General features: G+C 36.2%; 2 protein-coding genes across 2 annotated transcripts in view; one reads left to right on the top strand and one right to left on the bottom strand.

Moving 5' to 3' along the window:
- Positions 1,110 to 19,686, top strand: LOC109841486 (protein transport protein SEC31 homolog B-like). The gene is made up of 22 exons (XM_020410452.1): positions 1,110 to 1,167; positions 1,490 to 1,563; positions 1,656 to 1,778; positions 3,075 to 3,171; positions 3,300 to 3,336; positions 3,458 to 3,563; positions 3,689 to 3,746; positions 4,781 to 4,878; positions 4,987 to 5,106; positions 7,074 to 7,101; positions 9,452 to 9,573; positions 9,641 to 9,768; positions 9,855 to 10,353; positions 10,552 to 10,644; positions 13,251 to 13,436; positions 13,515 to 13,725; positions 15,793 to 15,905; positions 16,003 to 16,194; positions 16,910 to 17,032; positions 17,121 to 17,403; positions 18,046 to 18,284; positions 19,178 to 19,686. Exons 1-22 carry the CDS (start codon positions 1,110 to 1,112, stop codon positions 19,271 to 19,273), a joined length of 3,084 nt encoding a protein of 1,027 aa, XP_020266041.1. The 3' UTR covers positions 19,274 to 19,686.
- The window catches only part of LOC109841485, a 5,411-nt gene continuing 3,199 nt past the window's right edge, over positions 20,057 to 22,268 (bottom strand). The window contains exons 2-4 of the mRNA XM_020410451.1: positions 20,991 to 21,135; positions 20,802 to 20,874; positions 20,057 to 20,441 (exon numbers count right to left, since the gene is read on the bottom strand). Of these exons, the coding sequence (XP_020266040.1) occupies positions 20,184 to 20,441; positions 20,802 to 20,874; positions 20,991 to 21,135 (476 nt within the window). The 3' untranslated portion in view covers positions 20,057 to 20,183. The remainder of the gene's footprint in view (positions 20,442 to 20,801; positions 20,875 to 20,990; positions 21,136 to 22,268) is intronic.

The raw sequence follows: 22,268 nt of genomic DNA, 5'->3' as shown, positions 1-22,268 counted from the left end.
AGGTATTGCAAAAAGTAAATCTTAGATAGCATTATACATCGGCCCTTGTTTGCATAGAGCGCCATGTTGTAAGTGAATGCGTCAGGCTCAACATCACATTGTATTTTCATCTTCTTCTCCCTCTCTCTCTCTCTATATATATATATATATATACACACACCAAAATCTTGCCCTGGGCAGCTGCCCAGGGCAACTCTCATGTGGTTACGCCACTGCCTACAGAGGAAGCGCAGGAGAAAGAGCGAAGCAATCTTTTTTTGGGGCGCGATTTTACCCTAGACTATTAGGATTTTCTAATTGGGAATATAAGAATTGGATAACTGGGTTTGGTTTTAGGTTCTAAACCCAAACTTGAATAACCGAGTTCTTAAAAACCAGCATATCGACCAATGTTTGGAGGCCGACTTATCGGCCGATATGTTCGATGTATATCACGACGTGTCCCGATTAAAAACCAACATATCGACCGATGTTTGGAGGCCGGCATATCAGTCGATATGTTTGATATATCCTGACACATCCCACTATTTTTCCTCAAAATGCCATACAAGAAGCATGATAGCGCGGTGTTGGAGCTCTCAAATTGACATTGTCGGCCTCCATTTAAAACATTGGTATCATTTGCTTGGTAAATTCAGTATCATATGGTGGATTCAATTACTTCACTTCATATTGGGCTTAGGAGTACTTAGACACGGAGAAATATTACCAAAATAATATTTTATTATATACAACCAAAAGCATTAAAATAGTTTCAAATACAATGTCACATTTGAATCTAGTATAACTTTATGTCAATTACGTTTCTAAAATAGAATAGTGAGAAAGTTACCTTTGACAGTTCATAGGTTCATGAACTAATTTGATTCAAGTTAATCTTCAACTAGTCCTAATGTCCTATATAATGACAGTTTGCAATATTTAAATGTTAAACTCAACTTCATTTTTTGCATATGCTACTTAAACCTTAAATATTGTCGCATATGCTACTTAAACTTTAAATCTAGCTTCATCTAAGATTGAATTGTTAAATGAGACCCATAATAGGTTCATTCTATCCTTTAATGTCTTATGATATTATTGAAAATTATAATATGTTCCAATGCACTATGGGGCTCTTCACAATTTCTGCAAATAGACTATTGGCCTATCTGATATCTTATGCAAGTAAAGTAAATAAATAAACAAGAAGCTTTTAGTCAAACTTATATAGCTCAAGAAGAGATAGATTGTGACAACCGAGTGAAATTATTATGATGATTTTGATTTTTGCTTTTAGAATATCAGAACACCTGCATTAAAAGATTCAATAGTTTCTATTCGGCTTTAAACACCCAGATAAAAAAGCTTGTTATTTTTTTAATAATAAAATTCTTCTTTGCTTCAGATATTGAGGTACTCATATGCACTCTTTCTTGAGCGAAAGTGTTAAAGTTGTCCTTACTTTCCTCTTGTATGATTAGTATTGCACTTTATAAACTGATATAAGGAGTTATTTTGCCTTGCAGTTCAGAAGATCAGGATGCCTCTTTTGTTGTTCGCCTTCAAAAACATACTGGCCCAGTAACTCTCTAAATTAAGCTTTGTTTTGAATCCTTGTTGAAAGTTTTTTCCATTACTTTTTCTTTGACAGATGTGTGTCCTTGGGATTGCAGGTTAGGGGTCTGGAATTCAGTGCGCTATCACCAAATCTGCTGGCTTCTGGGGCTGATGAAGGGGAACTCTGCATTTGGGATCTGGCGAAACCTCCAGAGCCTAATTTGTTTCGATCTCTTAAGGTAATGATTAGGTCATATTTTTATCAATTACTTGGCGCCCATGTATATGATTATTACTCCATTAACAAATGATGTATGCTTGTCATATAGTATTATAAATTGTTTATTTTTACTATATGTTTATGAATTGTATGCTTGTCATATAGTATTATAAATTGTTTACTTTTACTATATGATATTCTGCTATAGCATATTTTTCCATTACATATTCAACTGTATCATTTGCGGTTAAATTTCTCCTATTTTGGTGTTCCACATGAATTTATATAAGTTTCAGTAATCTATTGTTATTCATATGGAGTCCTTATGAGGAAATTAATAGATAAAGGGACTTTTTCAGCTACCTAGGCTGATTTTTCTGTTAATTTTCCATTAATTGATCCCACCTAACATTCAGTAAGTATCATCTCTCTAATATACTTGGTATTTGGCAACTAATTATTACAGCAAAACAAAAAAAAAAACTTGACTTAAAATGAGTCCAGGTGGTTGATTGCAAACAAAAAACTAAACATGGTTTTATGTATAAACAAAGGTGGTTTATGTAGAATGACCCTATTTTAAAGGTGGTTTCTAGGACAAAAGCCCTAGATAATAGTACTTGAGGCAGAATAGTGAATAGTGGTGATGACATGACTATCCATAGGGTGGTGCGACCATTCTTGCAGTATGTGTGTCATCACTATCCATAGGGTGGTGCGACCATTCTTGCAGTATGTTTGTGTATATTACTAACTGCCTAGAACTTAGATCCCTTTTTATTTGAAAAGATTGTGGGGAGTAGGATTTGAAGGACATTGTTTAGCATCCTTCCTTAGTTTAAGCTCTCATAAACACATACTGTTCTTGTCTGAGCACTTAATCTTGTCTGATTATCTTTATCTTCTATGTAATGGGACCTCGTGACAGTTTTTTCCCCCTTTTCTTTATTTACTTTTGGGCTGTATTCTTGTGCTCTGTGCATCCAAGTGGTTCCATCAAACATTGTTTTTGAAATGCTGTGGTGTTTCTTGCAATATAGGAATTCATTTTGTTTAACTCTGCATTCTATGCTTTGAAAATTTGAAATTTCCTATAGCAAAATTTAACCATCTAAGAAAATGATCATCATGTGCCATACCATCATGCATGGATGGATATGTTTTTTTTGCTTTTATGCCAAGCTTTCTGTCTATGTTTATAGCCGAATTTTTATTGCATTGATTGATAAGAATTGAAAGCTATCCTTAATTATTTTACTGTAATTACTATGGCAATTAAGATCGTTGACTTCTGTCTCTTTGTGCTATGTAATAGAGTTCTGGATCCGGTGCTCAAACTGAAGTTTCATTTGTATCATGGAATCCAAAATTTCAGCATATATTAGCATCTACCTCATACAATGGGATGACTGGTAAACAATATTGCTTAGATTTTCTCTCCTTTTTTCTGTTTGTGCAATTTATGGTCATTGATGATAAGTTTATGTGGATATTTCTGATACTAAATGAAGCTTTTTTTTTGCAATTTATGATTATGAAGTTGTTTGGGATTTGAAGCAACAGAAGCCAGTGACAAGGCAAGCTATTTTTTCTTGACCTAAATGTTCTTTCTATTTGCCTTTTTTTAATTCCTTGTCGAAGTCCCTAAATTTGACTACTTTAATCATGTAGGTAACGTTTTGTTACTCTTTGCTACAGCTTTTCAGATTCCACAAGAAGGAGGTGCTCTGTTTTGCAATGGAATCCCGATATGTCGACCCAGCTTATTGTTGCATCTGATGATGACAGTTCACCCTCTCTTCGGGTAAGGATTATTTTCACAAATTTAATAATTGCCATAATGCTAGTAGTTACTAAGCGTCTTTCAGTTCAGACAGCTGTGATGTCCATAGCTCTTGATCTAATTGTTTAATTTGGTTTTCTTGATAGGTTTGGGATGTCAGGAAAACAATATCACCATTAAGAGAATTTGTGGGGCATACAAAAGGTTCGTTTGCGAACTTCTAATTGATCTCTGCATATGTTCTCCAGTGTGTGTTGCTCTCAGATATGATATTTTCATGACTGATAAATCATCTAGGCATTGATTATTGTTCTTTGATCCTCTCTTTGGCTCACTGTCTTCTGTGATTGGCTCATTATTTATGGCTTTCTTTGTTCACCTTTCCCTCCAGCCCCCTACATCAATTTTCTACCAGAACTTTTATTCTTCTTCGACATTGCATATATATAGTAGGGATCTTTTCTTGATGTTACATGAGCAAATGAAAATATCTTTCTGATTGCCCTCAGAATCAATAATTTCTGTTCAAAGTTGTTGATGCTAGGGTTACTAGCCAACAAAGTATGTGAACCGTCTGTTGGTTACTCTCAGATGCAAGGATCACTAAAATTTGGCACTGAATGAATTATGCATTTCCCCCCTGCCAACTGATGAAAAAGTTATCTAAGTAGTACTGAACTCGTTCTCCCTTTAATCTTTCTCCCTCAATAATATTTTTTTAGGTTTTTCTCTAACCAAACCATAAATTCTATGCTATTTTTATGTTAGGTCCCAAAATCATTATATTTGTGTTTACACTCCAAGCAATTCAGTTATTTGCAATAATACCCTGATATTTGTAATGTACATTGTACACCCCAAACTTTCATTTCGGGTAAATATGAATATTTGGATGTGTAATTTACAAATATGAAGATTTAAGGGCTTAATCTAAAAGTAGGATAGACTTTATGGCCTAGTACGATAAACATCTTAATTTTTAATGTTTTTGGCGTCTAAGGATTCTCCTACCAGTTGTTTTTCTCCTGATACCATTCTTTTCTCCTAATACCATTCTTCTAATTTCTTTTTCCCCCTCCTTGATTCTTGATGTAGAAATTTTTGTTGCTCAATTTTGTGTTTCTTCAGTGAATGATCTTATTCGTCTCTTTGTTCAAAACGTACTGTCTCTGCATGGTGACTCATTCTACCTCCATTACCCAAAGCTTCAACATTGTTCTTCATGTTAATTCAACCAGGTGTGATTGCTATGTCATGGTGCCCTTATGACAGTTCACAGTTATTAACCTGTGCCAAAGATAATCGAACTATTTGCTGGGATACTGTTGCTGGAGAGGTAAAGACGTTCTTTTCAAGAACTTGCTGGTTTCTTCTCATTTAAATTTCTCAAATGAAACTATGATTTTCTCTTCTCATAACTTTTTACCGGTTTTGTATTATGCAGATAGTTTGTGAACTACCAGCCAGCACCAATTGGAATTTTGATGTTCACTGGTATCCTAAAATTCCAGGTGTCATATCAGCATCTTCATTTGATGTAAAAGTTGGCATATACAATATTCAGGTACTGCTCTTTCTTCCTTTCAATCTTGTTTTGACCAAGGTTGTCAACAGCAAACTGTGTAGTTTTACCTGAATCAAATATTATTGCAATAGCATTTTATTCTCATTATCGAGGGATAATAGTGTCATGCTTGGGGCCTGCGGACCCGTTGGCGCGATGTAAGCCTTGATACTCACTGATGCAACACATTGTTTGGCTCAAACCATTGTCCAAAATGATTAGCCATTGTTACCCTTGATTCACATAACTTGCCTTATAAACCTGTCTTCACTCCTATAAAATCCTGATATGGGACTAAATAAGGGGTGTGTTACAGTCACCCCACCTCAATGTATTCGTCCCAACATCATCACTGTCCAGGATTGGATCCCCACCACGCGATGTGGAGTTTAGAGGTGGCTCTTATCATGCTCATGCAACATATCACTTATTTCCACATTTCCAACTGGCTAATCTAGTGCTGAATATCTGTTACGCTCTGGACTTGTGGGCTTGTTAGCGTGATGTAAGCCTCAGTACTCACTACTCACTGAGTGCAGCACATTGTTTGGGTCAAACCACTGCCAAAAATGATTAGCCATTTTTACGGTTGTTTCCCATGACTTATCTTACAAACCTATGGGGGATGGTGTTACAAATGGCTTCGGCTATAAGGGAACATGTGGGTTATGTTTGATTCATAACACTGTAATCGTTCTCTAGGTATCTTGCTACATATAGCCCTGTTTCTATTTTCCTTCTGCTCTATTGCACTTGATGACTTTGTTGGTATGTAAGTAGTACAGACTTCTGGAGAACCTTTTAGCTATTGATTCTGAATTTTTCACTTCTCTTAGTTGATTCATTTAGTGGTCTCTAATATGATAAGTGTAATAACAAACAAATTTTAAAGTATGCAGAAAGGTGAAAAAAGGGGGAGAGATAGGTAAGTAGAGATGCAGAACTGAGAGTTTTAGAATTTCTTTCGTTTGGATCAGCACTAACATATATTTGCAAATTTTAAATTTGTTTTCATTTGTTGAAGTAAGATATATTCACCTCATGTCCCCTTAGAAAAGCATAATCTCATAGTTAAAAGACATCAAAGAGCTCAGCAGATTTTGATTGGCTAGATTACTCATCAACAAGTTAGTGGTTAGTACTAGCCCTGATGATCAAACATGATTCGTAACTGTGTGACGCTCTGTAAATTTTCTCTATGTGACTTAAGGGCCTTATGGATTAACTTGGTTAGGTCAATTTAACTTGTCAAGTTTTCCTACCATTGGTCATATGCATGTGCAGCTTCCAATATTCAACAATTTGTAAATTGGTATTAAAAAACACAACTTGTTCTCAGCTATCTTCTTGTCTCTCTCATTTTATGCTAAAGTATTGTTTCCACATATTGTTTGATCACAGCCTAATAGTTGACAGATAATCAGTAGCTTAGTTGTATAGTTTAGTAATGTTAGTTGACAATCAAATGGAATTTCATAACATGGTGAGAACCTGGAGGTTTAATAATATAGAAATATGGTCTCAAAATTAAGATAACTGGACATTATGATTTCACACGATTTTACTAGATCAAGGCTTTGTTTCTCAAGCTGTTCTTGATACATATACAACATTATGATATGATGTACATTGTTCACATCTGTATATTATAAACTGATCTGGGATGAGAATCCAAAGAGAGTAGGTTTTGCAACTAAACTTTTGTTTGAATTCCTGGTGGTCACAAGTTTCAATTGCATAGTGGCTTCAAACAATATTTCTTTTTATCTGCTATTTGTGACATGGAAAACAATATAATGTATTTGACAGCCATTGCGTGCCATTGGAAAATTGTAGCTTGTAAGGTATTATGAAGCAAATTATCTCTTATATTCAATGAGTGGTTTCCTTTAACACTTTTGGTCTTTCTTTTATGAACTTATTCTTGTCATAGTTGTCATATAATTCTTTGTATTTTTCTGGTGCAGGCCTGTAGCAGGTCAACATCAGGGGAAGGTAAGCTTGGTTTTCCAAGCATCGTTTGCTGTTTCTATTGACTTCTGGTGTCATGCAACATTATCTACTCATTTATACCAGAACTCATGCCATCTTATTGTTTTCTCTATGGAGAATTTAAAATTATGCACAAAACTAGAAGCGTTTTAAACATAAAACTCATTATGTGTTAGGATTGATTGGACCATTGAGTGACATGGCAATTTGGATATCTAAGTGCAAATATGTTACACGTAATACAACCCATAACTCAGTGGCATAAGTAAGAGCTTTGAGATATCAGAGGAAGGTAATTAGTTTAAGGCCTTTAGAAAATGAAGATTTGCTCAAGGATAACGTTAATTGCTATCAAACTTCTTTGAATATTGTTAGTGGTGTATAAAATTGCTTCTTAGGCTTCAAAACGTGTTATAGTTACAGAATAGTGGCAGGTAAATAAATGAATTGTTGAATTCACATACATTGTTCACTTTACTTTTTCTATGTTATTTGCGTTGGGTATTCCTGCCTGGTGAGGACCTGTTGTCGTCTTTCTCTTTATTAATATCTTTTTCTATGGTAAATGAGAATGTAATTCTCATGCAGCCTTTCTGAATAAATTTAATGGTATTAAAGAAAAAAACATTTGTGCTGATAAGTGCAGGAATTTTGGCCGATCCATTACCCATGCTTTAGTCACAGGTTGAATATTGAAGGGCAAGGTCGTTTGTGTCAGTGTTAGCATCCTTAGTTTGTCAACTGGTTCATCCATGAGCTTTTGAAATTTAATGGAAGTCTTAGTTACTTGCTCTAAAACATGAATCTTGGGTGTCTTTTGTTGAAATTTGAGAGAACTCAAGACAACCCTTGAGTCCTTTGCTTTAGCAATATTAAAAATGAATTTCCGTCTGATTAGCTGCTCAAATGAGCATGGAAGTGACTATTGGAATAAAAGCGGTTTAAGTTAAAAGTTATTTATAGAAACTTGAAAGTCTTATGCAAAACTTAAGGATGGCAGATTCTTATGATTTTTAGGCTACAAGAATACAGAAGTAGGATTTTATAGGGGAAAATTTACTCGTTTATTTAGAAATTACGTAAGTTTAAAGCTTGAAATAGAAGTCTGCATTGGATTGAGGATGTAATTAATGGCGGGTATTTGTTAAGGTTGATACGGAGGGGTGATTACTTAGGCAAGAAAAAAAAAAGACAAAAAAAAAGGAAGTGGAAGATAGGAAGAACACTATCTTGAGTCTTGACAAGTGACAACCATTTTAAAACATTCGCAATCATAAACCATGTTAACTTGGTCTAAATACCTTTTTTTATCTCTCTGTAACTTAGAACTCTATAAACGTTTTAGATCATATGTTATAAACCAAAAACATATGGCTCAAGTCTTTGTGACGAGCCTGTTAGAACTTCCAAAAAATTACATAAAAACTAACTGGTTCATGTTTTCTCAACAACTATTCGTTTAAGTTTTTATTGAACGTAAATTGAGTCATTGACCTAATTCCATCATGTATCGAGGTCTAATTGTGCGTTATTGATCACATCTTTACATTGGAGGAGATTTGAAACATTTCTAGTTTGGATACTGGATCAAGTTGAACATCAATTGTGCTACAACTTAAATTTGTTTAAAAAATTATTATTAATTACAAAAATCCACAATCATGTACTTAAAGAAAACGATCTGTTTTGGTAGCATCTTCTTTTGTATCATGGATGGCTCCTGAATGATGGAAATTTTTCCTAAGACTGCTTGGCTATAATTTAAACTTTCTTAAAAAGTGGAGACATATTGGTGTTCTTAAGTGAGCAAAACGAAACTAGGGTATGCCATAAAATTATCAATATTCATTGAATAAAATACTTTCACTTAAGACTGGGGTTAAGATAAATGGATGATTAAGAGGGGGAGCAAATTCTTTAGATGTGACGATATTTTGATGGTAGATGTATGCCACTGCAGTGCAGGGGATGTTCTTTTTCTTAGCCGTAAGTGCTTGCCTATGTTACTGTTTTGATAGCTTAATCTTGGATACACGTTTAAATGAGATTCATAGCTGTTTACAAATCTTACGCCCTCACCCTCACCCCAAAAAAATAAAATAAATAAATATATAACAAATAATAAATAATAAATAATAATCCAATGACATGACTACCATGTACTGTAGTTTAGAGTTTCTCTACTTCCTGCCGAGTTAACCCTTCTAGATTGCTCTTCTATGCAAATATGGAAACCCAACAAGAATTTTGCACACAGTTGTGATTGTTCGTTTGACTTTCTTGTATCTCTACGTTAATGTGGCCAGTTACGTCAGTCTTGATTTGTCTTCTTGTGTTGTTTTTATGTGATCAGCTCGCTTGAGAGCTCCAAAATGGTTGAAATGTCCAGTGGGTGCATCCTTTGGTTTTGGAGGCAAGCTTGTTTCTTTTCAGCCTAGTTCATCAGCGCTTGGCACTCCATCTAATAGTTCTGAGGTAAACCTAAACTTTTCATCTTTGTTAAGAACCTCTATCTCAGTATCTCACTTACCTTCCTTTATAGGTTTACGTGCATAATTTGGTTACTGAACACAGTTTGGTGAGTCGGTCTACTGAATTTGAAACTGCAATGCAAGATCGCGACAACTCATCATTGAGATTGTTATGTCAGAAAAAATCTGAGGATTGCATGTATGTCGGCTTTTCAGAATAAGAATTTTATTGATATTTTTTATGCATATGCAAATTTTATGTTTCTATCCTTTTATCATTGATAGGTCCAAGGATGATAAAGAGACTTGGGGATTTTTGAAGGTTATGTTTGAGGAAGAAGGAACCGCTAGGACCAAATTACTTACTCATCTTGGTTTTAGTGTGCCTGATGAAGGAAGTGAAAATGCAATTGATGAAGTTGAGAAGAAATTAACTAACACGATGAACTTAGAAGAGAAGTCTAGTACATTCTTGGTTGACAATGGAGAAGAGTTTTTTAACAGTCCCCAGCCCTCTATTGATAACCTTGTTGAAGACAATGAAGTTCCTAAAAATAAGCAGATAGAGAAAGAGTCTGAGGAGCACAGGCAGAGCACCGATCCCTCAATTGATGAAAGTATTCAACGTGCTTTGGTCATTGGAGACTACAAGGGAGCAGTTTCACAGTGCATAAAAGCAAACAGAACGGCTGACGCACTGGTTATTGCACATGTTGGGGGTCCCTCGTTGTGGAAACTTACTCGTGATCAATATCTTAGGAGTAGTCTGTCGCCCTATCTAAAGGTTTGCATATACACATTTTTTAGTTAGTTCATAGTCTTCATGCAATATTGTCTGCGTCCGAGAAAAGTGGGATAGCGTCGAGTTGTAGTGGAATTGTAACTATAATCAAGATGTGTTTAATGCTTTTGTAGGTCTTAGAGCAGTTAATGGGTGTTATGCTTTATTTTATTTATTTTGTTTTCTTTTCTGAACATTCAGGTCGTGTCTGCAATTGTGACTAATGATCTAATGAGCCTTGTGAGTGCTAGGCCACTTGACTCATGGAAAGAGACACTTGCTCTTTTGTGCACGGTGAGATATCTTGTTCTCCTTAAGTATTTAATATTTGATATCTACGTGGGTAATTGTCATGCATTGTGGATATCTGAAAGTAAGGATTGCAATAAGTGCTGAATGATTTCGAAAACTTCACTAAAATTTCAGTTCCATTTATTTTTTGTTTATTGATTTTGGGATTGAGGTCCCCTTATCCTTTGTGCTGCATCCGTCCTCACCCGCCTTCCTCAGCTGCCTTTGCTGCTTTCATTGTTTTTAAAAACGGTCTGGATGCCTGCGTAGGCGGGTGCTTAAACCTAAACAGTACTTAGACTGCCCGCCTGAGTCTTGGGAACGCCAAGGTGAACACGGGCTGCTTACAGTATATTGTATGTTGTATTGATTGCTTAAGCGTAGTAACGGTTGAAGACAATAGGCTAGGCTAAAATGGATTAGATCAAAACTGTCCAAGTTCACTCAGGTAAAATGGTGAGGATATTGATTTGAATATTCAAAAACATTCCTTCCTCTCGATGTTAAAAGTTCCTATGTGCCACTTAGGTATCCGCCTGTGAGCCTGGGCGCTAGGTGCTAAGTCTGGCACCTACTACCTAGTGCTCTCTAAACCATTGGCTGCTTTCCCTCCCCATGCTACTCACCCTAAACTAAAACGCAGTGCAATCATCACTGAGGCACAATGGTAAAGCCTCTTTTGAGTATCCAAGAGGTATGACATTTTAATCTTCCAATTTGGTAGACTACAACCATCTCTCAACCATGCATACACTCAGATACCGTCACTACCAAGTACCAACAACAACATCAGCAGACTTAAAAATAAGGAGAAGATTTTGAAAACAACCTGAAAGGCTGTCGCTTAACCTGAATTAATAAACTTGCTAAACAGATTGGTTTATGGGAAAAGTTTAAAGAAAGTTCTGTATACTTTTGGTTCTCTTGTCTTGCGCTTTTTTCACCTGAAGAATCATAAAATTCACAGCTTCTTGTAGGTTGTACTTGTTTGAAAAGCTTGCTTCAGATGATCTCGTATTTTGCGAATTATAAAGTCTTTCCTTGGGACTTTTCTCTAGTTCATTCATCCATGTTTCTCCCAGTTTCTTACCATAAAAGCATTTGATTTTTTCAGGAATAGTAGTTACTGCTAGCGGTTAAATATTTTCCATGTCTACATTGTCAACCACGAAGCATGTGGATGCAATATGAATGATTCTATATTTTCATTACGATTTATTAGACTATTAGGCTGTGAGATCTCATCTTCAGTTCCCTGCTAAACTCTGGCCTGTTCAGATTGTTAAATCAAACTAATTTTCCAATTTAAAGTTATAGCAAATAAAAGCATTTTGCAATTTGCATCTGTTGCAGTTTTCTATTATCATCTTTAACACCAGAGCCTAAGCCTTCTACCATCAAAATGGGGTACCTTTGAAGCATAAAAGCCCCCAAAACATTAAACAATGTCTCTTGATTGATTGGACATTGACCTTCTATGAGTTGATTCCAAGTCTTTGAAATTACGACTACGATTAGGAGGGTACACACCTATGTAGTCTTATCAAGCCACCCAATTTTACAAAAGTCAGACACTTCAACATAATACAACACTTGGACACTTCTCATGTCATAAAAGAAAAAGAAAAAGATCAACTAATAACATTTTAAGAAGGGACAAACCTTATAGACATAACGGATGGGAAGGATCGATAAGGGAAGAATTGGAAGAAGGTCTCCTCATCCAAGTCATCTAATCCTATGTCATATTTTGTTGTTTAACTATGTCAATATCACAAGATGGGTAAACAAGGAACGCAGAAGGGGGAGTTTGTTGTTCTTTTTTAAGTATGTGACCAATAATACACACGTCCTTTTGTTCAAAAGTTTTCATACCAAAGACTTCGAGATACTCAGAGGACACTTGCATCCTTGTGAATATTACATGATGAGTTGTTGGTGGAATTTTTCTTGGATTATGTAATTTAAATGCTCATGCAATGAAGGAGCTACATGCAAAATTCCAAATCCATGTATGCTTGGTTGATGAACTTCACTCCTAAGCATCAATTATGGGAGACATATAAGTATATATTATGTGATCATAGGTATGTGCTTATATAAATTTAACTTTATTTCTTATTTATAGTTTAATTGCCCATAACAAGTTTGCCTAGTTACATAAAAGAAAAACCAACTCTCAGACGCACAGATAATGGGTGTAGAAGTATATTGATGATGATTGTAAGAGGGACAATATGCTTTGTATAGTTGCTAAAATTTTCGTAAATATGGTGGTCTTTTTCATATACTTATTGTTTCAATTTTTAAGCCTGTATGGGTATGGTTCATTTTGATTTGGTGGAGGAGATAAGATAATCAATACTTTAGCATCATGAATAACAAAGTTCGATGACGAGATCTGCTGAGAAGGTTTTTGTGTGATAATAAATATTTTAATTCTTTTGAACTGATTCTACAACTTACATTAGTTGTGTTTATATTTTCTCCTTAAATTATGGGAGAGTTATGGGTACTTTTCATTGCATGTGTGCATGCGGTTTGCTTTTGATTTCTTTAATAGCAATGAAGATGCTCCTAAATGTGTTGATAATGTGGTCGGTTAACAGTTTGCGCAGAAGGAGGAATGGACTATTCTTTGTGACACCCTTGCTTCAAGATTAATGACGGCTGGCAACACACTTGCTGCAACTCTATGTTATATGAGTGCTGGAAATATTGAGAAAACTGTAGAAATTTGGTCACGCTGCCTGAAATCAGAGCATGACGGGAAGTCCTATGTTGACCTACTGCAGGTGATAGTTTTTTAAAATCCCATTGTTCCGTCTGTTATTCCATCACCAAAAGATTAACAAATCTATGCATTTAAATAGGATCTAATGGAAAAGACTATCGTCCTTGCGTTTGCAACTGGACAAAAGCATTTCAGTTTATCACTGTCAAAGCTTGTTGAGAACTATGCAGAGCTGCTTGCTAGTCAAGGACTCCTCACTACAGCAATGGGATATTTGAAACTCTTGGGTTCAGAAGAATCTTCCCATGAGCTTGCCATCCTTCGTGATCGTCTTGCCGTTTCAGCAGCAGGTATTTAAATTATACTGTTTGTTAGTTCTAAGACGATTTATAGTACAATTCACCTTCATTTATTATGTTGTGAATTGCAAAACTTAAAGATGTTATTTAGATGCAGCATGATCTATGCAATATTGGAGAAATTTCAATAATGTGAATGACTTTCTTTTTTATGATTAGTTTCTTTATTTGCTGTGTAAGTGACCCTCACATATTATTTCTTAAATCAGAAACTTGATTTAAGGTTTTAGTGAATGAATTCTGTCATTGAATGTTTATTGTATGAAGTTAGAAAGTTTTAATAATGAACAAGGAAAATTCATATATGAAGATTCCCTTTTTTCTATTTTCATGTCTCTTAACTGGAATTTCTATAAAGAAACTGGTGTGCTGGTTACACACACACACAGAGAGAGAGAGAGAGAGAGAGAGAGAGACAGACACAAACACATGCATGTGTGTGTATAGGACCATGCTTATCTGCTTGATAGAATATTCACAACTTTTAGAAAAATTTTAAGGAATTGTTTATGTAAAGTTTATTTCATAGAAAATGTCTAAAAATGTCTTCTCAGGTGCTTTGGTGTCTCCTTGTCTGTTAACCTAGCGGGAAAAGCTCTTTTAATTTTCAATTGCATGTCATACAAAATTTTAGTTGCTTAATTGCATTTGAAGCCATTATACAAGCCTTAACCTTTCTGGTTTGATCAACTGGTCAGATATTTTATTAGCAGAGTCAGGGAACTATTGCCACAATATGGACTGATGTGAGATCATGTTCTTTTACCCATCCCTAGCTTTTGTGCAAATTCTTGCTCCAACCTGCTCATTTTGCTGCTTTGCAAGCTTCAACATATATTTTGCTTTAGTTGTGGAATATTTCCTGCATCATTTCCAAGCTTCAATTTGAATCTGAGTATCCGTCAACTTCTAAAGGAATTCCGTTGATACTTTTTAACTACATGATCCTTTGTTCTTTAGAGATACTGGAGAATATTGTCCTCCGAGAGTCAACCTGCACTGCGTGTGCTTATGGTAACTACTTGAGATAAGTTTGGGACAGTATATGTAACAATGCACTTGACGTGCTTCATGAACTCTATCCACATTAGATGTACCCTTGAACTGCTTCATGAACTGTTCCTTCTGTAAGTGTCTTGTATGACATGCTCATGCGTGCAAGTGGGAGAAAAGGTGCAACCCAACACCCTCATGATTTTATCCCAAGTTTGTGGTCAGGAGCAAGAGGTTTATGACTAGAGACTTCTAATCTTAGTTAGTCTTCCGTCACATTTTCTTGGTAATAACTATGCTTGGTCTGAAAGCTAGGATACCCTTCTTTGGATTTGACATATTGAACTTAGCTTGGGTTATGGCTCCTTGGTATTTGTTTCTCATCTCTTTACAACATAATAGCAATTACATATGGTCCTTCAAACAAACCTTCAATAGATCTAAAACAGCAAATAATATTGCTGCTGGCAGCAATCACATATCTCCTAAGTGTAGGAGATCAAAACACGTAATATTTAAAATAAAATAAAAAACAGTACCATTTCTTTGAATTTATTGTACTGATAATCCTAACCCAGATTATGAATAATGCCAAGCTTGCATGGTGTTAGCTTTTCGTTAATTTTTAAACCTTTGTTTCAATTTTTCATTAATGAGTAGCCAGGTCGTCTTTTAGCAGCATCAGCTTAGAGCATTAATTTTAAAATTAAGATAAGGAAATAAAATGCAAAAAGCAACCACTAGAAATTTGGTGAAATCGCTGCATATTTAGAAAATATAAAACAGTTAGCTATAAATTTTACGTGTTCATGTGTGTGTGCCACAAGATCAATTATTTAATCTATCAGAAGATGTGATATTTTTCATTTGTGGTTACATTTTTGTCTGCCAGGTTGTACATTAATGTCTAATACTCTAGTGATCATGCTAGGTTAGGAAATTTCTTAGTTATGCAGATGGTGTCAATGTTTTAATATTGGTTAATTTTAATATGAATATTGTATTGTACTCATGGTTTTCTAATTTTGGATGTATGTTCTTGAACTTGATTGATCTTATCTGCAGAGAGAGAAGAGGCTCAGACATTGGCTTATGGAAGCACTACAAGACAAGCTGATTTCACATATAGCACTGAGACATCCAGTTATGGTGCTGACAGTTCACACCAATTTTATCAGGTATTTATGTTAAAACATTGTTGGATTTCTCTTAATCTTAATAAGTTACAATGAAATGCTGCAGCTGCAACGTTTCTTATGCATGTGCCTGTAATAGGATAACCAACAACCCCCAGAGAGTGTTCCAGCTCATGCATATGCTGATGGCTATTCACAGCATAGTTCTTATGGAGGATATAAACCAATGCAACAAGTGCCAACGCCAGTGGAGCACATGCAATTTGCGAGTAACACACAGTTTCAACCGCAGCAGCAGATGTTTATCCCATCTCAGGTTCCCCATTATCAGGTATTTCTGTAAACTGAGATTGAGGGTGGTAACTAGTTATCAATGTGTAGACTCTATGCTGCTAATCATGTTCAAGTAACTCCTTTTCAGTGATCTTGATGTTCTTAAGTCTTTCTTTTAGACTAGCATAAAATATCATATTTACTTAAATTGATCTTGCCTTTAATTGTGTTTGGCATGAATTTCTGGATGCTATCATCTTAAGAGTATAAACTATGATTGTTTATGTAAATTCTTAATCTACAGTGGATTCAGTATTCAGTTTACTCCCAACTTGTTTACTCTGGATCATATGCATGTGAAAACCATGCCTCAGTCTATATGATCTAGATTATTATTGTGGACTTTGCTACAATTCAATTATGGTAATAAGAAAGATCCTTTAACACTTGATGTTATGGTAAGAAAGACCTTTTAACACACTTGATGTTATGGTAAGAAAGATCTTTTAACACACTGGATACAGTGAAGCCAAAGTTATAATGACCTATATTGTCAAGCATCCTAGTTCTTTTAAAAAAGTTCTCCGACTTTCTTCCTTCTCTTATTTTGTAGAAATTAGTAAAATATAATTTTCTCTTTTTAATTCCTTATTATGGGCCTTAATTATATTTCTAATTTCTATATTTCTTCTCTATGTTGCTGTTTACCTCTGGCTGCTCCTTCTCTTATGTATTACTATAGCAACATCTGATGTCCTATTCTTTTTTTTTAGACAAATTCTCCTGCTCCTCCAGTTCAAGTACAGCCTCCAGTGAAGTTTGTTCCTGCAGCACCTCCTCTTATTAAAAACGTGAATCAATTTCAGCAGCCGAGCTTGGGGTCTCACTTGTATCCGGTTTGTCTTTTTATCAGCTGATAACAAAGTACTCATTTCTGACTTTCTTAAGCGCTTGAATGCATCCTTCTTTTCTCTTTGGAATTAGGGAACAAGCAATCACATGCATCAAACTGGACTACCTGCACCTTCTCACGGTCTTGGTGTACCCCATCCAAGCCTAGTTCCTGCTCATAACTTTCCCCCAACTACGACACCTCCACCAGCTGCTACCAGTTTTATGCCTGTTTCAAATCAAGGTTTCGTGCAGAGACCTAGTTTTAGTCCTGCACAGCCCTCCAGTCCTACCCAGCCAGCTCAAATGAAACCAGCTGTTGCACCTCCAGCCCCTCCACCAACTGTGCAAACAGTGGATACTTCAAATGTGCCTGGTAATCATGAAGCAAATCTAAAAACATGCCGCATTTAACTATCTTGTTCTAGGAAATGATTTTCAATAGAACTGAAAAATATCTGGTGGTTATTGGTAGACTATATGCATGTTATACGTATAATTCCTTGTTTTCTCTGTCGCCAAATTTAACTTGCTACTCATGCAGTTCTATTGTTGCAGATTGACCCTCTGAAAGAATTCTATTGTTGCAGATAGACCCTCTGAAAGAGTTCTATTGTTGCAGATAGACCCTCTTTCTATTGTTGCAGATAGAACCCCTAAGTGAAAATCTTTTGTTGCAGATAGTCTCCCTGAAAAGGGTTAAAAAAAATTTCACTCAGGGGAGTGTTTGCAACAATAGAAGTACATGGGTAGGGTAGTAAGTTCAATTTGGCTATTACACTATAGGGGTTCTATCCGCAATTGATTTCCTCTTTTCCTTGAATTTCTTGTCATCATTTAGTATCTTAATCATTCTGATGTTTACAATTTTTCCCTTGGCATGTAAATATAGTTGAACTGCGATCGAGTAAATTTGGCTTTTTGGAAGTTCTCTTGTATACACACACACTTGAAGGCACGTGCATGCACTCACCAATTTGCTATTTGGATTCTGATCTCACCTTTTGTGCATCTACAGCTGAGCTGAAGCCTGTTATAACGACATTAACCAGACTTTACCATGAGTCATCAGAAGCGCTCGGTGGTTCACACGCAAATGCATCTAAGAAACGGGAAATCGAGGACAACTCACGCAAAATTGGAGCTCTTTTTGCAAAACTTAATAGCAGGGACATATCCCCGAATGCTGCAGCTAAGCTTAGTCAGCTCTGCCAGGCTTTGGACACGGGTGACTTTGCCGGTGCCTTGCATATTCAGGTATACTTTGAGAGCTAACAAGATTAGTATTATGATATTAATCATTACAGGACATAAATTATTATGAAAAAAAGGCATTCAGTGGTATTTTTATTTAGTTGATATATTATTAAATTGCGACCAGTGATTTTAAATATAATGTATGGTATAAGTAATGTGGCGTTTAGTCTCTGTCTGGGTACAATTTAGCATGTGGTTTCATAAGCTTCTTGGATATCATCAAGTTGTTAAATTGTTTGCTGCTAGTTTGGTCAATGATTTCGTTCATGGATATAGATAATGTCCTTCAGTTTAGCAGCACCTTAGGATAACATATCCTTAACATTAATGGTGGGGTTTAATTATGAAAAAGCTTTCGGTGGATGCATGGCCGCCCAGAGACAGAGAAGAGGAAGATGTAGGGTCTTATGTAGTTTGTTCTTGGTTTTTTTTTAACTATATAACCCACAAAAGCTCTTCTTTGCAGATGTACCCACTAAACCTAAATATTTGATAATTTACCCCTGCATTCTGTAGTTAAATATCCCTCTCATTTAATACCGTTAAATTTTAAACTAAGAAGGGATAAAGTGACAGAAGTACCCCCTTCCTGAAAACTTCCGTTTTTTTGCTTATGTACCCCCAAAATCTACCCAACTTGTAGATTTACCCCCCAAATGTGTACATTTGCTAATTTACTCCAATAATCTTTAATGGTATAAAAGAACGTAAGCGTAAATAGCAAATATTTTTTTTTTCGGTTGTTTGGGTGGTGGGTTATAAATATGCAAATAGGATAGATTCGACGGTATATAGGCAGAAACTGTTTCTTTCAAGAGTCAATATCTTTTATGCTGCTTTTTACTGCATTTTTTAAACATGTAATTGAATGCCTGGAGTTTTTACGCTGACAGGTGGTTTTAACGACGAGTGATTGGGATGAATGTAACTTCTGGCTTGCTGCACTGAAGCGAATGATCAAGGCGAGGCAGAGTGTTAGAATGAATTAGGACAGTCGGATGCTCATTCTTTTCAGGGATATTACTCAGTATACACAGGATTTTCATTTTCCTTCTCTCTGAAGGGAGAAATTAATTGTTATTTATACCTCGTAGGTTCTCACCCCTAGATTTCCCATTATTCAGAGTCATGTGGTGGTTCCTTACGGTGAAGGCTGGCGTTATTGTGTGCGTTTGTGCCCAATATTTCTTGTCAATTGACGTGTCTAATTTTGTTTGAATTCTAGGTTTTTTGGGGGTTTTCAATGTTTCAGAGTAATGTTTTATATTTATTTAAAGAAATTTTCCTTTTTAACTTTGAGCTGCCGTAGTCACCCGAAGTAGACAGTTTTCTTTTTGTGAACTCTTCATTGCAGCCAAAAAAACATATATCTGGCTATGATTATTATGTTTTTGTTTGGCCTTGGTGATTACTCATGAGCTTTTATATGTTTTTTTTTCCACGGATTTTGTCTGTACAGGAGAAATAATCTGAGAATTTGGATAAATTGTAAGCGAAACGAGGGGAGAAGGTTTTATCACTTCCAAATTCAATAATGTTTTGAAGCTGCTTTGAATTGGATTTACAGTCTATTTATTTGTTACGAGTATTCTGGATACTGGGGCAAGTGGATGGAGACAAAAAAAACAGAGCTCCTTTTCCTTCTTTGATCTTGTGGAGCTGTTGTTTGTTATTTTCGGTTTAATTAGTAAATACATTATCGCATTCCATACGTCAGATTCTGTCTACATTTTTTCTTTTATCATTCTTGTGCGAAATGTGGCGAGGTTAAGTACTCACTGAGAAGATAGTATTGGAGTATAGATTGGCATGATATCACATTTTATGTGAAATGTCAGTTGAACAGGCACAATAATAATAATTTATTATTATTTTATGGATGAGCTCGGGAGTGAAGGCCTAGAGCCTGTTGGTCTTGGCGAGGTAGACGACTGTCGCGGTGGTGGTGAGCGGGATGAAGACGTCGTCGGATACGGCTCGGGTGGGCCCCGGGATCACCCTCTTAGCGAGTAGGGCCAGGACGGGGACTCCGAATATGTAGAGGAAAAGGTCCTTCGCTCCCTGTCCGACGTGGAAGCAGTCGGGCCTGACGACCTTCTCGATTATCCGCCTGAACTCATCCTTGGTCAGTTTAGACCCTTTGCCACCCGTCACCTCCTGCGCAAACGTAATGAAATACCGTCAGGTAGGGGGCGAGCGCATTCGTAATGTCATGCGGGTCTCACTCGTACCGTACGAGTGCAGGGCCTCTTCCAATTGGAAAATGATAGGGGCACACCCTCAACCACAATCTTAACCACATCTCCTCTCTCATTTGCTATAGTGCACCGGACCTTACATGTGATTTTAAATTTTTAAAATCTCATATGGGGCCGGGTACACTGTAGCAAATGAGAGAGGGGGTGTGGTTGAGGTTATGGTTGGAGGTGTGCCCCTAGTGCCAATCTCTTCAAATTTGTACACACGTACGTACTTCTTAAAATATTCAAACATACGAATTTCATTTTCTCATCTCACCTTATACGCCGTCTCCAGCGTTTCGATAGACGGTAGCTCGAACTGCACGGGACCGCTTTCCTCATTCAACATCCTGAAGCGCAAATTAATAACCTTGTTTAATTAGCTAACTAACCACGTTCGCAAAAAAAAAAACTAAAACTAAAACTAACGAATATCAAAATAATTTGGTCAGGGTGGAGTGCTCACGCCACAATCTCAAATAAAACGTGGTAGAGACCGTGCTTGGTTTTGACGGCGTTGTCGTAGTACTCCTTCCCGTGCTTTTCTATGTACTTCTCCACGGCCTTCTCTGCAGCCTTCTGTATCTGAACATTGTGAACCCCCTCTTGTTCTGTGCTTAATTAATTAAAAAACCCAAAAAAAAAATGTTGGGGTCGGGGACAAATTATTAATCAGAAGAAGCATATATACATAATTATATTTGAACTCATCGTAAGTGCAATAATTAGGTGCGATAATCATATTAATTAGAACACGGTGCTCGTTTCTGAACTCTACACAAGAGGGAAGTAGAGGCAGATCTATATACAGTCCAGATGAGGCCACGGCCCCCCAAAAAATTTGTGGAAAAAAAAAATAAGGTGGTTTCCGTAAAACATCCCCCTTAAAAATTTTAAGGAACGTCGAATTCCTTTTAGTTAGAGAAGTTTTAGGCACTGTTTGGCAACCAAAAAAAGTGTATTATCTAAGAGCTTGTGTCTTATTGACTTGGTCAATAAGCTAGTAGAACTGTTTGGTGACCAAAAATAGGAGGAGATTATTTTGGAGATTGTGTCTTTTGCAAGTAGCTTTTGGAAAGCTATCTCAAGTAGCGTTTGTCTTTGGGAAGGAGCTGCTAATTTTTTTTCTTCCGTTTTTGCCCCTAATAATTCTAATTTTATATCAATAATATTGCATGTCTTTTTTAGTCATTTAACAAATTTAAGCTAGTTGTACAGCTACTTTTGCCAAATAGCTCTAGTCAATCAGCTAGCTACACAACTAACACCTTTCAGCTACAATTTCATAGCTTTCAGCTACCTTAACACAGCTTTCAGCTATAATCTCGTAGCTTTCAGCTAGTTTTGCCAAACAGAGCCTTAGTTACAAAAGATTAGATGCATGCTTATTTGAATATTTTCTACATAATTTGTCTTCCTCTCTTTGAAAATTATTTTGGAGATATTAACGTCGGCTATTCTACTCGTTTTGTTTGGGTTATGGTGTATCTCTTGTGAATAAATTTGCATTACGAAAAATTTTCGTCTATCTTTTGTACTCCCGAACTGAAATCGTGGATCCGTCCCTGATAGGAAGGCAGGGGAGGTTTCGCGACCCTAACAGTTCCGGTGGCCTCTCGTCTGGCTCGGGACCGTTCTTCTCCCAAGTTAGGGTGTTCCGATGCGATTTGAGTTAACGATGTCTTAACTACTATCTTTCGCTCCCGCGGGTATTAATTAAAATAGCAAATAACAATTTTGTGTT

Source organism: Asparagus officinalis, chromosome 5, assembly GCF_001876935.1.
Source record: "Asparagus officinalis chromosome 5, Aspof.V1, whole genome shotgun sequence".
NCBI lineage: Eukaryota > Viridiplantae > Streptophyta > Magnoliopsida > Asparagales > Asparagaceae > Asparagus > Asparagus officinalis.
Note: the sequence above shows the minus strand (reverse complement) of the source record. Positions and strands in the feature narration are given on the sequence as shown.